General features: G+C 47.5%; 3 protein-coding genes across 4 annotated transcripts; 2 read left to right on the top strand and 1 right to left on the bottom strand.

The window, feature by feature from the left end:
- The first annotated feature begins 72 nt into the window (after window positions 1–72).
- On the top strand, window positions 73–4,760 carry LOC132446839 (keratin-associated protein 19-2-like). The gene is made up of 20 exons (XM_060037361.1): window positions 73–215; window positions 431–469; window positions 582–608; window positions 767–805; window positions 903–941; window positions 1,038–1,088; window positions 1,330–1,356; window positions 1,619–1,717; window positions 1,807–1,869; window positions 2,127–2,189; window positions 2,374–2,421; window positions 2,682–2,750; window positions 2,878–2,922; window positions 3,155–3,217; window positions 3,340–3,384; window positions 3,700–3,753; window positions 3,887–3,949; window positions 4,033–4,098; window positions 4,201–4,257; window positions 4,340–4,760. The coding sequence occupies exons 8-20, from the start codon at window positions 1,651–1,653 to the stop codon at window positions 4,342–4,344; spliced, it is 708 nt and encodes a 235-aa protein (XP_059893344.1). The 5' UTR covers window positions 73–215; window positions 431–469; window positions 582–608; window positions 767–805; window positions 903–941; window positions 1,038–1,088; window positions 1,330–1,356; window positions 1,619–1,650; the 3' UTR covers window positions 4,345–4,760.
- Window positions 4,761–4,909: 149 nt separating this feature from the next.
- On the top strand, window positions 4,910–10,902 carry paqr4b (progestin and adipoQ receptor family member IVb). 2 transcript variants are annotated; one of them, XM_060037359.1, is made up of 3 exons: window positions 4,910–5,430; window positions 7,933–8,151; window positions 9,981–10,902. In XM_060037359.1, the coding sequence occupies exons 1-3, from the start codon at window positions 5,265–5,267 to the stop codon at window positions 10,412–10,414; spliced, it is 819 nt and encodes a 272-aa protein (XP_059893342.1). In that variant the 5' UTR covers window positions 4,910–5,264; the 3' UTR covers window positions 10,415–10,902. The 2 variants fall into 2 exon arrangements, with proteins under 2 accessions (XP_059893342.1, XP_059893341.1); XM_060037358.1 differs by lacking the exon at window positions 4,910–5,430 and adding an exon at window positions 5,501–5,788.
- A 30-nt stretch (window positions 10,903–10,932) lies between these two features.
- Window positions 10,933–15,433, bottom strand: pelo (pelota mRNA surveillance and ribosome rescue factor). The gene is made up of 13 exons (XM_060037356.1): window positions 15,212–15,433; window positions 14,622–14,714; window positions 14,049–14,199; window positions 13,630–13,720; window positions 13,020–13,183; window positions 12,789–12,849; window positions 12,272–12,433; window positions 12,121–12,167; window positions 11,959–12,032; window positions 11,770–11,841; window positions 11,589–11,663; window positions 11,459–11,490; window positions 10,933–11,341 (listed from the first exon to the last, which is right to left on the bottom strand). Exons 1-13 carry the CDS (start codon window positions 15,250–15,252, stop codon window positions 11,247–11,249), a joined length of 1,158 nt encoding a protein of 385 aa, XP_059893339.1. The 5' UTR covers window positions 15,253–15,433; the 3' UTR covers window positions 10,933–11,246.
- Window positions 15,434–15,636: the final 203 nt, after the last annotated feature.

The following is a 15,636-nucleotide window of genomic DNA, read 5'->3' as shown; positions in this document are numbered from 1 at the left end:
TAGTGTTGGGGTAACATGAGACAAGTGAAGCTAGTTTAGTGTTGGGGTAACATGAGACAAGTGAAGCTAGGTTAGTGATGGTGTAACATGAATCAAGTGAGGCTGGTATTGGTTATGTGACTGAGGGTGTGTTTGTGACTCAGGGTTCGGGCAAGGGGCATACCCTGAGGCTGGCCACTATGGTAACCCGTCGTTTGGAGGGGCGCCGGCCAACGGTACAACACCCCAAAATCTTCTTTTCATTTTTGATTTCAATTATTCTCATTAAGTGTTTTGTAATATTACAATGCTGTATGGATGTAAATGTTGTTATTGTATTAAAACAAATCTCAATCAGGGCTATAGAAGATCTTGACCAGGAAAACTGTTTATCTAATCTAGGTCTGTCATTGTTTGGTGGTTTAAAGTATGGAATCAAATGTCCTCACAGGTTATGGCTACGGGGCCGGAGTACAACCAGAGTATGCAGGTAAGAAGAGGGGTGTTGGAGGTAGAGTGGGAGGGAAAGCATCATATTGTCATATTTATTCACAATAACTAAACTAACATCTCTTTGGTCTCTTCTCCATGTCTCGGCCAAGGACTCCCTGCTGTGAATGGAAAAGCAGGTACAGGACAACCTACACCCTACATATGTAGATCATACATATGTCGATAATAATAATACTGGTGGTTTAGTATTACATGAATTGAGGTAGCTTTTTAGGCTCATCGTAACAAGGCCAGTGTTTGGTGGCTTAATGTTTGGAATAAAATGTTCTTACAGGTCATGGCTATGGGGCAGGAGTTCAACCAGAATATGCAGGTATGGGGAGAGGAGGAGGATGATAAGGTCATAACCCAGTATGTAAACATGATTTTGTATTCTAATGTTTCTTGTTTTTCTTTGGATTATTTTCCAGGTCTTGGTCAAGGAGTGCCTGCTTTCAATGGACAATCAGGTACCAGCTAATACATTAATATGTGTTCGTGCACATTCATGTCATGCACGTTTATTCTTCTTAATTCTTCTAATCGCTTGGTTTCTGGTCCCTCAGGTCATCTGGGGGGAGCTGGAAACAGAGGACAGAACACTAAGGGACAATATGGTGGGAATCAAACCGACTACCTTAACTTTAACCTAACGTTTACTTAGCCTCCTACGCCCTTAACCCAACCTCATACCTACATACCATGACCTTTGTTCACCCTTAACTAAACCCTTACCTAGCCCCAAACTGCAGTTGCCTTGCAATTAATACCCTGCCCTACCAGTTGAGCTACACAGGACCACATTCCATATATAAGGCATGTATTGTGTTTTATGTGACTTTGTGTGTTTTGTTACAGGTGCAGCTGTCCCTGTAGGACTAGATGGTAAGACCACACCCCTTTCCTCTGTACCAATCGGAGACCCAACCCTGCCTCTCTCTGAAGTAAACTAGTGCTGTGTCTGCCGTTTTTGACCCTCAGCTGAAATAATCGTGGTTTTATTCCCTAATGTCCACAGTCCATGTGAAGGCATCCCTGAGCGAGATGTGGCCCTAAGTCCTCGCCGTATTTCTCTTTGGATAAAAACGTCTGCTAGATGACTTGACAGTAAGCAGCAATGTGAGTTTCCTTTGTTGTCACGACCCAGGAAGCAGTCGGTTTGAGGCCCAGCCAGCCGGAATGGACGCGGCAGGGAAAATGGGCGGAGCCGGGCAGATGGGCGGGGCTTACGGGGGCGCGTATGGCGGTAGGTCGACCAGGACGATGCCACACACCAGGGCTCTCTGTGACTCTTAGCAAAATGAAAAGTTTTCTGAACAGTTTCCATGGTTACAGGGATGGGAGGACTGCCGTACGGGGGCCAGGGGATGGGCCCCCAGAAATCCCTCACTAAGTATGGTGAGGGACATGCACAAACACACGCACACGCCAAAGACCAGGAAGCTAGTCAGCAACCTTTCCACCTCTGTGGAAAGGTTGCTGACTAGCTTCCTGGTTGCTATAGCAACAAAGAGACAGAGTAAATGGTTTTGAGGATTGGAATTGGTGAGAGACCAACCAGCTTGCTTGTTTTCCAAACTCAACGTTATACCAGTAGGAGGATGTTAGCCAGGATGTGTCAATACATGGTTGTGAGGATGCGTGTTGTGATTCAGGGATTGGAGGACTCCCATTCGCTGGTCAACCCGTGGCCCTGGGGCCAGGGGCCGGACAGTACGGTGAGGGGACTGGTATACAGGAATCACATTCACATATATTACAGAAAATACGTCATATTACATATGCAGTCAAATTTGTATGCGTTACAGGATATGGAGATTAAGATGAACTGTTGGCATTATAATGTTAGATAAAATATGTATGAAAGGTTTAGAAGGTTAATGTTAATGCTTTCTTTACCAGGTTATGGTGCTGGACAAGGAGGGCACAATGCACCAGGATTAGGAGCAGGTACTCACTCGCTCGCTCGCGCTCGCGCGCGCACACACACACACACACACACACACACACACACACACACACACACACACACACACACACACACACACACACACACACACACACACACACACACACACACACACACACACACACACACACACACACACACACACACAATCCCGTACCTGAGATTGATAATTCTTGTTGATCTCCAGCCAATGGGCTGAATGGGGTCATGTGACTGTTTGACATCATTCCTGTCTCCTCAGGGTACGGAGGACCTTATGGAGGACAGGCTCCTGGGGCTGATGGGAAATCTGCTGCCAAATATGGTCAAGGTTGGTCAAGCTTCCTCTGTCTTGTTCACCAATCAGCTTCTGGAAGTGTGTGTTTGTAGCTGTTATTAACAAAGTAAGAATAAGAAGAAACTAAAGAATATTCATATATTGTTTTTTTTCTCTACAGGTTATGGAGGATGGCCGTCTGAATATCAGCCACAAGGAGCATTTGGTAACCTGTCTGTCTCTCTGTCGGTGTCTGTCTGTCTATTACTCTTTCTTTCATATTCTCTTTCCTCAAGCTTCAACATATTTGGCAATATTTTATAACAATCTTAAAACATACTTTTTTAGTTAAGCTTTCTCCTTATCAGTTAATGCATCTTTGATTTTTTTTTGTTGTGGGGTTCCATTGGCTTTATAAAAAGCCTACATAGATTTTGAATTGATTCTGCCTTCCACAGCTGGACCACAGTACCAGCCAGAAGCAGCAGGGGATGCTAAAACGAAGTCCTCAGGAGGATATGGTGAGATACATTGATATCGGTAGCTCAATATTCCCAATCCTGGAGTAACTATCAACAAAACGCCCTTGGGACTGAAATACCTTTTTTTTTTTTCCTCTTCTTTTTTTTTTTTACTATAACAGGTGCTGGAAAGGTTCCCTACACCAAAGAGCCCCTCGATACTGCTGGTGAGTAGAAACTAATTTCAGTTCTGTGGTTCAGGACCCATACCAGAACTAGACCAGACGCAAAATAGGTTTGGACTAGATTAGACCAGACCCAAACTAGTTTGTATGTTCTAAGGTTCTCCTGTTCTAGTTTGTCTGTCCTAAGGTTCTCCTGCTCTAGTTTGTATGTCCTAAGGTTCTCCTGTACTAGTTTGTATGTCCTAAGGTTCTCCTGTTCTAGTTTGGATGTCCTAAAGTTCTCCTGTACTAGTTTGAATGATCTAAGGTTCTCCTGCACTAGTTTTTATGTTCTAAGGTTCTCCTTTGTTCTAACAGGCGAGCCAGAGTCTCAGCAGCTGGGTGCAGGTGACATCAGATCTGGACAATACGGTAGGGTGGGGTTAGAACTATTAATACATTAGTCTTAGTTTTAGTCTGTAGTGTTATGTAGTTGTATGTAACTCTGTAAACTCTGTTTAACTCTTTAAAAGCGTCACTGACTCTCTCGCTCATCTCCTTGCAGAAATGGCCGGCCTGACCTATGACCCTGCATCCCTGGAGCCAGAGGCGGCGGTGAAATCCTACGGTTAGACACAGACGCACACGCACACTCACGCACGCACGCGCGCGCACACACAGTTGATAATAACATTACAATTCCTCCCCCAGTGAAGGAAGTCGCTCCGAGCCCCGTCCCAGAGGTGGAAGGAGAGGGGAAGTCACTCAAAAATTACGGTGAGTACTTCTAGCAGTACCACTGTCGGTACTTCATATTAATATGGATGATGATAATGGTGATCAATAATGACTACAATAATGAGGATGATGTCTCATCAGGTGACAAGAGCAGCAAATACAACAAGCAGGGTTTCTTTGGAACAGCCGGTTACCAAGGTAACGGGTTACCTCCTCCTCAAAGAGTTTGGTACTTTGGTGCTCTGGGACTTCTCTCACCCTCCTCTTATCTCTTCTGCAGGTTGATCTCAGATGACCTCACCGTTCCACCATTCGTTTACACTGTTGTAAATTGTTTTTAATTCCTAGTTTAGTGTTTGATTTTTATTTTTTTATTATCATTTGTCAAAATGTGTGATTTATGTACCAATGTTTGGAGATAAAAGTTTCTTGTTTGTTGTTATTCTGAGCATGTGTTGTCATGTTGTAAGTATGTTGTTAGTGTGTTGTGTGCATGTTGTAAGTGTGTCCATAAACTGTCATTAGCATGTTGAAAGTGTGCATTGTGTCGTTTGATTCTAGCTCGCTAGCTAACACTCTGATGGGCTGATTGAGTCTCTTTTAGTTCTCATGTTTTATCTCATTCACTAATTTATTCACCATGAAAATGTTTTTATAGTTCATGTCACAGTCTTTGATTAAATACATCCAGTTTGTTTCCATCTTGCTCATGAGTCTGTTTCAATGTTCACCTGCTCAGGTTGATTGGTTACTTTAATGTATCAATAAATATACTTCTTCACATGACATATTTTGAAGAAAGAAAGCAAGTAGTTATATATCTCAACTACTGGGGATGTGTTCATAAATATGCATTGTATATATTTATTATATATAATCACAATATTTACGTGTGTGTGTGTGTGTGTGTGTGTGTGTGTGGGCAGGGGGGGGGAGGTCCTATCCCGGGGTGAAGGCGGGGCCGATCATTGGATTAGAGCAGCTTTATCCTCGGTAAGAAGCACTGGCGGCTAATTGGCCCAGGAGGAAGCGTGCCTTTGCTGATTGGCCCAGGAGGGAGCAGGCCACTTGGCCAGAGCCGCGGGTCAGCGACTTGACCGCACCTGTTCTTAAGGTGTGTGCTTCTGTCCACCGTAGGATGTAACCTTGACGGTGCCTACCGGTTGCGGGTCGTCAGGGGCGACGGCTGTAGGCAGGCTGGGGTGATGGGTGCGTGTCACGGCCCTCGGCTGGTGGAATTCCACAAGACGCCCACCCACCTGCAGTTCAACAAGTACGTCCTGACAGGCTACCGGCCCATCTCCAGCGCCCAGGAGTGTCTGCGCAGCCTCTTCTACGTGCACAACGAGCTGGGAAACATCTACACACATGGTGAGTCCTCGAACATCTACACACATGGTGAGTCCTCCTCACACATCTACACGCATGGTGAGTCCTCACACATCTACACACATGGTGAGTCCTCACACAACTACACATGGTGAGTCCTCACACAACTACACACATGGTGAGTCCTCACACATCTACACACATGGTGAGTCCTCACACAACTACACACATGGTGAGTCCTCACACAACTACACACATGGTGAGTCCTCACACATCTACACACATGGTGAGTCCTCCTCACACATCTACACACATGGTGAGTCCTCACACATCTACACACATGGTGAGTCCTCACACATCTACACACATGGTGAGTCCTCCTCACACATCTACACACATGGTGAGTCCTCACACAACTACACACATGGTGAGTCCTCACACAACTACACATGGTGAGGTCACTCGTATCTTCACACATGGCGAGTGCTCACACATCTACACACAGTGGGGAATCTCACATCTACACACATTGTGAGTCCTCACACAACTACACACAGTGGGGAATGACTCATCTACACAGATGGTGAGTCCTCACACAGCTACCCACAGTGGGGAATCTCACATCTACACACATGCTCTCACATCTGCACACATGGTTAATCTGTCCACACAAATGTCCTTCGCGTCTACATACACGCTCTCCCATCTACGGACACGTTCTCATATTTACATGAATGGTCTCAAATGTAGTCTGTCTCTATGCGCACGTTCTCACATCCACATGCATGGTGAGTCTGTCTGACGGGTTGATGCAATTATTCCCAACCTGTGGGTCGGGAGCCCAGTCAGGGTTGTATAATATACATATGGGGTCATGGGAAATGCGGCAAACTTCTACTTATCACTTAATTAACTTTATTACAAATCCCTTATTGTGGTGGGATTCACATACATTCACTGAGACATTGGTATTACTAGTTAGATGTAGATTTGGTTAAAAGGATGTGTGCTGAAGCAGATGTGTATAAGATGGAGTGGAAAAAATCAAATCAATTTGGCCTTGGTCCGAAAAAAAATAGGGAACCACTGAGTTCTGCCCTCAGTCAAACATGAGGATGTAGAAATAACGCTGCCTGCATGGCATTGTCTTATAATGGTAATTACCTAGTAAGCAAATCACCACATTAAGGTGGTAATTAGCAAATAAGCATACACCCCATTATGCCGGTGTTAAGCTAGTGAGCGGGACACCCCATTGACGTGGTATTTTTCAAATAAGCAGACACCCCATTAAGGTGGCAATTACCTAGTTTCCTACTTAGGCGATGTCATGACAAACGGTCACATGAGGCCGGGCCGCCCTCACCTTCACCCGAATTATCCAATAGGAATGATGGCAGGAAGGGATCATGTCCTATAGGAATGCAAGGAGGGAGGGGATTAACTCTTATCTCTCCTTGGAATGCCCGGCCTGAAAATGCGCCAGCGTCCAACACTCCTTTAGAGAGCAGCTGTAGCGGTGAGGATGAAATATACGGGTTATCTCCAGGGTCTGCCAGGATCTGCAGGGTAGCTTCTAGAATAGAATGGAGACACGACCACTACATTACAAGTGTAACACACACAAGACCCTCAAAGTCTGTGTCCCCCCCTGCATGGAAAACGGGGATGCTTGTAGTGAGGATTAATACTGAATAATAATAATAAGGAATGTTTATGTGGCTTTTCTTGTCCTACAAAGTGGTAGCTTGGATGAGTATGGTGAGGTGGGAACCCCAGGAAGTCTCCCTGTGGTGTGTTCTCTCCAGACAGGCTACTCCTGTCCTGCAGGCTAACTTCATTACATCTAATGCTCTTAGTGAGATTAGCCTGAGAGACGCCTGAGGGACCTGGAGTAAGGCTTCCGGCCCAAGAGACGGAGTCCTGCAGGTTTTACATCTACCAGAACCAACCCCTGTTAGGTCCATTTTTAATCACAAAGGGCAGGAAGGGAGTCTCTCAATCAGCAGTTTCGTTGCCCTTTTATTTAGGTTGAAATAAAGATCATAAGGCGTGCCAAAAAACACTATTTCATGTTATGGGATTCATTGTCAGTACTATTTACTTATTAGTGACGCAACAATCGAATGTTGTCACAGATTCACGTTAGCTTTAGATACTGAGCTATCAGACGCCACAGCCAGAGAAGTCTATTATGTTGTCATCTGCCTTTCTCTTTATTCCTAATCCTAATCCTCACCTTTCCCTCTCACAACTCTTTTCTTTCCTCCTCACCCTCTCCCTTTCATCTGTCAATGCTCTTCTCTCCTCTCGTCGTCCTCCTGCTCTCTTCAACCCTCCTCCTGCTGGAATCATATTGGTCTTAACTGTGTACTCGCACCCATTGCACTGATTGTCTTGTCATGTCTTGTCCTCACTGTCCTTGTCCTGTTGCACTATATTAGTTAAATACACACACCGGAACGTTGAGAAAATTATGTTCTGCATAAATGGCAATAAAAGGTATCCTGATCCTCCTCTCTTCCCCCTCCTCTCTTCCTCCAGGCATCCCTTTCTTCCTCTTCCTGGTGCTGCTCCCCCTCAGTATTCCCTGGGGGGAGGTGGACAGTGTGTGGATCTGCGTGGTCCACTACCTGGCCTGTCTCTCCCCCACCGTGGGCTCCGTGCTGTACCACCTCTTTATGAACCACGTAGGGGGAGAGGGGGTCTACGACAACCTGCTGTCCCTCGACATGTTCGGGGTCTGCCTGGTCAACACCCTGGGTGGGTCCCTGGTTAGAGGAGGTACTGGGGGGAGGGGTCTGCCTGGTCAACACCCTGGGTGGGTCCCTGGTTAGAGGAGGTACTGGGGGGAGGGGTCTGCCTGGTCAACACCCTGGGTGGGTCCCTGGTTAGAGGAGGTGCTGGGGGGAGGGGTCTGCCTGGTCAACACCCTGGGTGGGTCCCTGGTTAGAGGAGGTACTGGGGGGAGGGGTCTGCCTGGTCAACACCCTGGGTGGGTCCCTGGTTAGAGGAGGTACTGGGGGGAGGGGTCTGCCTGGTCAACACCCTGGGTGGGTCCCTGGTTAGAGGAGGTACTGGGGGGAGGGGTCTGCCGGGTCAACACCCTGGGTGGGTCCCTGGTTAGAGGAGGTGCTGGGGGGAGGGGTCTGCCTGGTCAACACCCTGGGTGGGTCCCTGGTTAGAGGAGGTACTGGGGGGAGGGGTCTGCCTGGTCAACACCCTGGGTGGGTCCCTGGTTAGAGGAGGTACTGGGGGGAGGGGTCTGCCGGGTCAACACCCTGGGTGGGTCCCTGGTTAGAGGAGGTGCTGGGGGGAGGGGTCTGCCTGGTCAACACCCTGGGTGGGTCCCTGGTTAGAGGAGGTACTGGGGGGAGGGGTCTGCCTGGTCAACACCCTGGGTGGGTCCCTGGTTAGAGGAGGTACTGGGGGGAGGGGTCTGCCTGGTCAACACCCTGGGTGGGTCCCTGGTTAGAGGAGGTGGGGGAGGGGTCTGCCGGGTCAACACCCTGGGTGGGTCCCTGGTTAGAGGAGGTGGGGGAGGGGTCTGCCGGGTCAACACCCTGGGTGGGTCCCTGGTTAGAGGAGGTACTGGGGGGAGGGGTCTGCCTGGTCAACACCCTGGGTGGGTCCCTGGTTAGAGGAGGTACTGGGGGGAGGGGTCTGCCTGGTCAACACCCTGGGTGGGTCCCTGGTTAGAGGAGGTACTGGGGGGAGGGGTCTGCCTGGTCAACACCCTGGGTGGGTCCCTGGTTAGAGGAGGTGCTGGGGGGAGGGGTCTGCCTGGTCAACACCCTGGGTGGGTCCCTGGTTAGAGGAGGTGCTGGGGGGAGGGGTCTGCCGGGTCAACACCCTGGGTGGGTCCCTGGTTAGAGGAGGTGGGGGAGGGGTCTGCCGGGTCAACACCCTGGGTGGGTCCCTGGTTAGAGGAGGTGCTGGGGGGAGGGGTTACCGTGATGGATTACACACTGATGGAGGAAGATATCTTTGTACGGGTTTAGTTTAGGTAATAGGGAAGATATGGTTCAGTAGAGGTAGAGTGAGAGAGGGTTTAGTTGAGGTATTAGGTCGGATATGGTTCAGTATAGGTACGGTTAGAGAGCGTTGAGTCGAGATCATTCAGTATAGGTAATAGGTTAGAGATGGCTCAGTCTATGAATCAGGTTTCAGATGGTTAAGTGTAGGTAATGGATTAGAGATGGTGAAGTTTAAGTATTGTGTTAGAGGAGGTAAGGTTAATGTATTGGTCAGAGAAGCTGAGTACTATGCTAGAGATGGTTACATTTCAGTATTGGGTTAGAGAAAGGTCAGGTTTAGGGTCAGAGAAGGCTAGGTTTAGGGTCAGAGAAGGCTTAGTTTAGGTAATGGGTAAATAGATGGTTAAGTTGTGGTATTACCGTTAGAGTTGGCTTGTTGCCATGTTGAAAGTCAAGGTCGGGTAAAGAGCAAACATAACTTCATAATAATTGAATGATGTATAAATACTTAAAGATAAAGATAATCCAGAATAATAATAATCAACTAGACCTCTACTGTCACCTGCAACTAAACTACTGCATCAGTGTGCTGACGGCTGTCCCTCGCTCCTCCAGGTGCATTACCCATCATCCACATCACCTTGCTGTGTTACCCGGGCGTGCGGCAGCTAGCGCTGCTCATCTACATCCTTCTGTCCGCCTACGGCATCTACTGCGCCACCACCGCGCGCACCAACGTGCTGCGGCTACGGGCCTTCGCGTGGCAGGGCGTGTTCCGCCTCGGTCTCTTCCTGTTTCGGATGTTCGGCCGCGGCGTGGGCAGCCCCCGGTCGCTCCGGCTCTTTTTCACCATGGACGCGCTGGCCGTGCTGGGGGGCGTGGTCAACATCGTGCAGGTGCCCGAGAGGCTGAGCCCGGGGCTCTTCGACAACTGGGGCAACAGCCACCAGATCATGCACGTGATGGTGGTGTGCTCCATCGTCTACCTGCACTGGGGCACGCTGGAAGACCTGGACTGGATCAAGAGCTTCGAGTGTCCCCTGGAGTGAGGTCACAGTGGTGTAGGAGCCCTGACGTCGTTGAGACGTAAAAGGTGCAGATATGGGCCGGCTGGCCAACATATAGAGGATAGATTTGGATTTTGACGAGAAGATGTTCAGTTTAAAATAACATTTATTTATTTCTCACAAGTCTATTCAAGTTCCACCTTTATTGCCGATGTTCTGTGTATTCTAAAGAGTTGAACTGTATTGTAAACTCTGCAGTATGGCGTGCTTCCTGCAGGGGAAGGTTTGTAGAGGCTTCGAGAGACGAGCTCAGGCTTTAATGCACTTTAGTTCTAGCTGTCGATGCTGGTCTAATTCATAAGCTTATTAAGTATGAGTATGTATGGGATGTTTGTACACCGCAAGATGCAGTGTTTTAACTGTGGATCTCCAAACATGCTTAACACCTCCTGGGGAAACTTGATACTAGGTTAAATTAAATAATAACATTATTTATAACACAGCCTAATAAATGTATTTTCCTATCATAAGTCTTGTTTGTGACAAAACAACTCACGGAATAATCTTGTTTGCACTTTTTAATGTCATGAGTTAGTTGTGAGGTATGTTCACAAAGATTCAATCACTCACCTCAACCACCTAAGCTTCCCATAATGCACCTCAAGCAGCTCTATTACAGGAAAAAATATATGTTGTAGTTCTTTCAGCTTCAAAAGAAACTGTGGCTATTGGATAGAATGCCACATTCACCATGGCCACTGAAACTGAATCATTCAAGTGTTTATGGATCTTGGAACAGCAAGCAGCAGGTCCCGACCCTGCAGGCGTTGGTTCTGGCCATGGTTGGGTTCCCCAGGGTTCGGGTCTCAAGGTGCTAGTCATCGTCTGAGCTGCTGTCATCCTCGGGCTCCGATAGGTCGGCGATGGGGAACCTCAAAATGGCCGCCACTCCACTCAGCTGGGTCAGCTCTGTGAGTCCAAAAAAACATCAGCAGCTGGTAGCGTGGTCTGTACAGTACTACTGTTCTCAGGTTCATATTGCTAGTGTTCTACAGTTTCATGCTCTAGAAGGGGAGAGATACTTACGTTCTCCAGACACATGAAGACTTGAAAATATCCTGGGGGGAGAAAGGTGAGATAAGTGGGGGAATATTTTGGATGCGTTTACCTCAACACATACTCGACCAGAACGTTCCGGAAGCGTCAGTGATCCTACCTGACCATTCCTCCGTTGTCCTTCACGCTGTCCACCAGACGAACGTAACGACTCCTTGTAGCTACCTCCTGGTGCCTGTTTTTAAATACATGATATGCATTCACCAGGGGTGAGCGGTTACTTTTGACGCCAGTCATGCTAATAAGGGACGCTATTGGCTGAGCTTTGGAGGAGGCGGTACCTGAAGAGAACGTCACTGATCAGCAGGGCGTCCACGGCCAGAGCCTCGGCTGCCTTCTCTACATGAGCAAGGCTACACACACACACACACACACACACACAGTAATTTACTGTTCACTTCTTTTAAAGACTAGTTGGGGTTCAAATAAAGGTTCTCTAGTAAGGGGAGGATGGTTCCAGTTCCTCTCACCCGTAGAAGGCTCTGTCAGGCTCATGCTGCAGCATCTTGTAGAACTCTTCCAGCGCTCTGACCTCGGCTGCAGCCTAAAAACAAACACACACACAATTAGTGAATTAGTGTCAGCGTTAGGGATCAGCGGTCACGTGTCGGTGTGTAGCCACGGTAACTCACCTTGGTGTCCGAGAGCCTACTGGTGACGGTTGGGTCTGACAGGATCTCTGTTCCAACACAACGACACCAGAACAGTCAGTCAGAAACATGGACCCTACAGGCTGGTTAAGGCCTCATCGAGGGTGGTTCTACGTTCTGATTGCGTCCCTACCTTTCAGCGAGTACTTGTGACCTGAGGAAGAGTGGACCAATATGAACTTGGCCCGGTTCTCCAGCAGAACCTTGTTGTCGTGGCGCACGGCCTCTCGGTACAGGTAGCTTATGAACTGGTCCTTCACGAAACCCGGGCTGGCCACCAGCACACACTTCACCACTACGGGAGGATGCCACATTCATCCTTAATGCTTATTCATAATTCATTATAACTATATGCAAGAAAAGATCGATTTAATCATACATCCATGGTATTATCCATCAAAGTATTCACCCTCAACTAACACACCATAATAATAATAATGGCATGTACTTCATAACATATACAATATTATTACATTTCATAATATATTTATCATAATATCCATAATCAAACTGATTTACACAATCGAAGAGATCAGTATAAGTAGAAATCTTTTGGCTCCAGGCTCTGATCACATGACCCAGTACAGCAGGGTATTATTAGAGCATGTAAACGGGTGAGGAGGAGGCAGGTGTTCAAGTGTCAGACTGACCGTCAAAGTTGATGTGACGGAGGATCGCCTGCATTACTGCCTCATAGAATCGCTCCAGCGCCTGAAAGACAGACGGGCAGGCAGACAGTCAGACAGGTAAACAGACAAACAGATAGACAAACATATTGAGAGAGACTGAGGAAGGAGAAACGCATTCGCAATAAAAAACAACAACTGTCCAACCCATTGAGAGCGTTCTGATCCAATCCATGGGAGGGGGGCGGGGCCTACCTTCTCGTGCTGGGTGCAGCTGCCCTTCCTCTTGCGGGGGATTGTGACCTCCACCTTGGCCCGTAGCAGGGTCATGGCAGGAGTCACCAGGACCACGTTAGCCAGCCCCTCCTGCATCACCACCGCCGCAACGTCTGCCTTCTGGGCTGCATCACACGCCTGCTCTGTATGAGAAAGAACATGCTCCTTACACACCTATTAGCTCACTCTTTAGACACAACACACTTATAGCATTCCTATCGCACAACTGTTCAGAAACAATAGAGTACACACATATCATAATTGTCATGCGCTCCTATTTAGTCGGACCTCTTCTATATAGCCGATAACCTCTTTTTAACAAATGGTGTCTGGGTGGTCGATTTGAACTCCTTCTTTTGGAGGCTGGGGTTAAGATTATGAGAAGATATATATGCTGAATTTAGATACATACATGCTGAGGTTAGGATGGATGCCGAGGTTAGGATAGACGCTGAGGTGACAAGGAAGGATGCTGAGGTTAGGATAAATTTGGCATATAGGATGGATGCTGGGTTAGGATGGATGCTGAGGTACTAAGGAAGGATGTTGAGGAGGGACGCTCTAAAGGCTATCCAGAGCCCATCCTTACCTATGCGGTCCAGCACCACGCTGTCCCACACCTTCTTAGCCAGAGTGAACTTCCTGTTGAGCTCCAGCTCGATGGTGTGGTATGCCCCCATCTGGTGGACAGAGAGAACTACGTCATCACACCATCAGCGTCTCCTCATTATCATCATCAAGCGGACAGACAGGCAGACACACAGGTAGATGGCAGACGGAGAGACAGACTGTGCTTAGAGACCCACAGACGGAAATGTAAATGGACAGACAAGAGAGATAGGTAGACAGACAGGACGGGAAAACAGTTGGACAACCAACAATATACACAGAAAGACAGCTGGACCAACATAGCGACAGGTAAACATCTAAACAGACAACTAGATAGACAGACAGACAGGTAGATAGACATACCGTCAGGTAGACAGCTAGACAGACAGCTAGACAGACCTTGACATACTGGTTCTCCTCTAGGTTGGTCCCCTTCACTCGGAGCTGACAGGCCTGGGAGTCGAAGTCGATGGTCTCGACACACACGGTGAGCATGATCCTGACCCGGGAGCTGCCCACGCTGCCCGTCGACGTTTCAGTCTGCACCTTCCTGGTGGAACACAGCAGACGTGCTGCTTAGGGTCCACACTACTTTCCCCAAAAAGAGCGCCCTCACACTGAAGGCTCAGTCATGTTTCCACGTCGACGCAACGCAATGACAAGGCAGACGCTTTGACGCAGTCTTGAACCTGCTTTGATTCTGCGTCTGGCTTTAGGGAGCGCACCAATCACAGCCCTTGCTGCTGCACGCAGGGTTATCATTTTTGGGAGGCCCCCTTGCGTTGAGTCGGCCATATCTGAGCCTTAACCCATCCCTTGCCCTAACCCTTACCCTCTAAATTAAAATAATAACAACAACGATTAGCCCAACCCACAGTTTCTTTGGATAAAAGTGTCTCCTTAATGAGTAAATAGAAACGTTAGCAATACTGTAAGGTGCTAAACACACCCATGTCTTTATTAGTAGGTTACCTGATGGTGGAGGCGCGCAGGCTGTCCCCCACCTGCAGCAGGTTGTAGGTGTGCCACATGTCCTCCGCCTCCTCCGGCATCAGGGTCACCTGACTGGACAGCGACAACAACAATATCAGTACTAGCATGTGTTTATTGGTCTGCATTAGGAGTGCCGTTACTTGATAGCTGAAGTGTACGTGCCACCAAGGTTTATCGGGCTAACTCTGGACACTACCACAGTAATAATAAGCATGAAGAAAGTGGGTGAATAAGTGTATTTCATGGAAAACTACAACTTGTCAGTTGGTTTATTGTTATCTTTGTTTTAAAACTAAATTATCCAATTAATCCTTTTCACAAGTCATCTTCAGTATGTGTTTTGACAAAGCTTGCCACCAACAGCCCATGCTAACTATGTACTGCTAACGAGTAAAGAGATAGATCCAACACTCGTTCTTCCAACAGATCTTGAAATATCAGGAAAATACGTTTCGTCACTACTGCTAACACCTCCAGTGCTATATAAATACTCAACTGTGACTTGCCGCTGAGTTTACACATGTGGCATATAACGTGTATTAGGCAGACTAGCATTGATGCTAACTCACCCGGCATTATCTTTTTCAATATCTTTATGTAGCAACTTCATGATCGTGCAGTTGTGCAGTGCTATCTGATCATACTACTTTTTCAGAGTATCGAGTTTGACTTTGTTAATCTCAAATCGTGCCATATTGGTCTCTATAACCATTCAATCCAATTCTCTACTTGAGGCATGAATTGGTCAAGTCGCCTTTGCATTACGTCATGCCCAGCCTGAAAAACGACGCTGTTCCATATATGGTCAATTCCGGGGGCGTCGCTTCTTGTAGTTGAGTACGGACTACATACTAAATTGGATACATTATATCTATATTCCAATTTTGTGTTCCAAGGTGAAATGATGTGAATAATCGATGTGCATGGTTGTATAGGCTTAGAGATAGCAAAACCGCCACGACTTTACGTTGTGTTTAAGGTTGTTTTGTTAACA

This window comes from Gadus macrocephalus, chromosome 18 (assembly GCF_031168955.1).
Source record: "Gadus macrocephalus chromosome 18, ASM3116895v1".
In the NCBI taxonomy this organism is placed as follows: domain Eukaryota; kingdom Metazoa; phylum Chordata; class Actinopteri; order Gadiformes; family Gadidae; genus Gadus; species Gadus macrocephalus.
The sequence above is the reverse complement of the archived record's forward strand: the minus strand, read 5'-3'. Positions and strand labels throughout refer to the sequence as shown.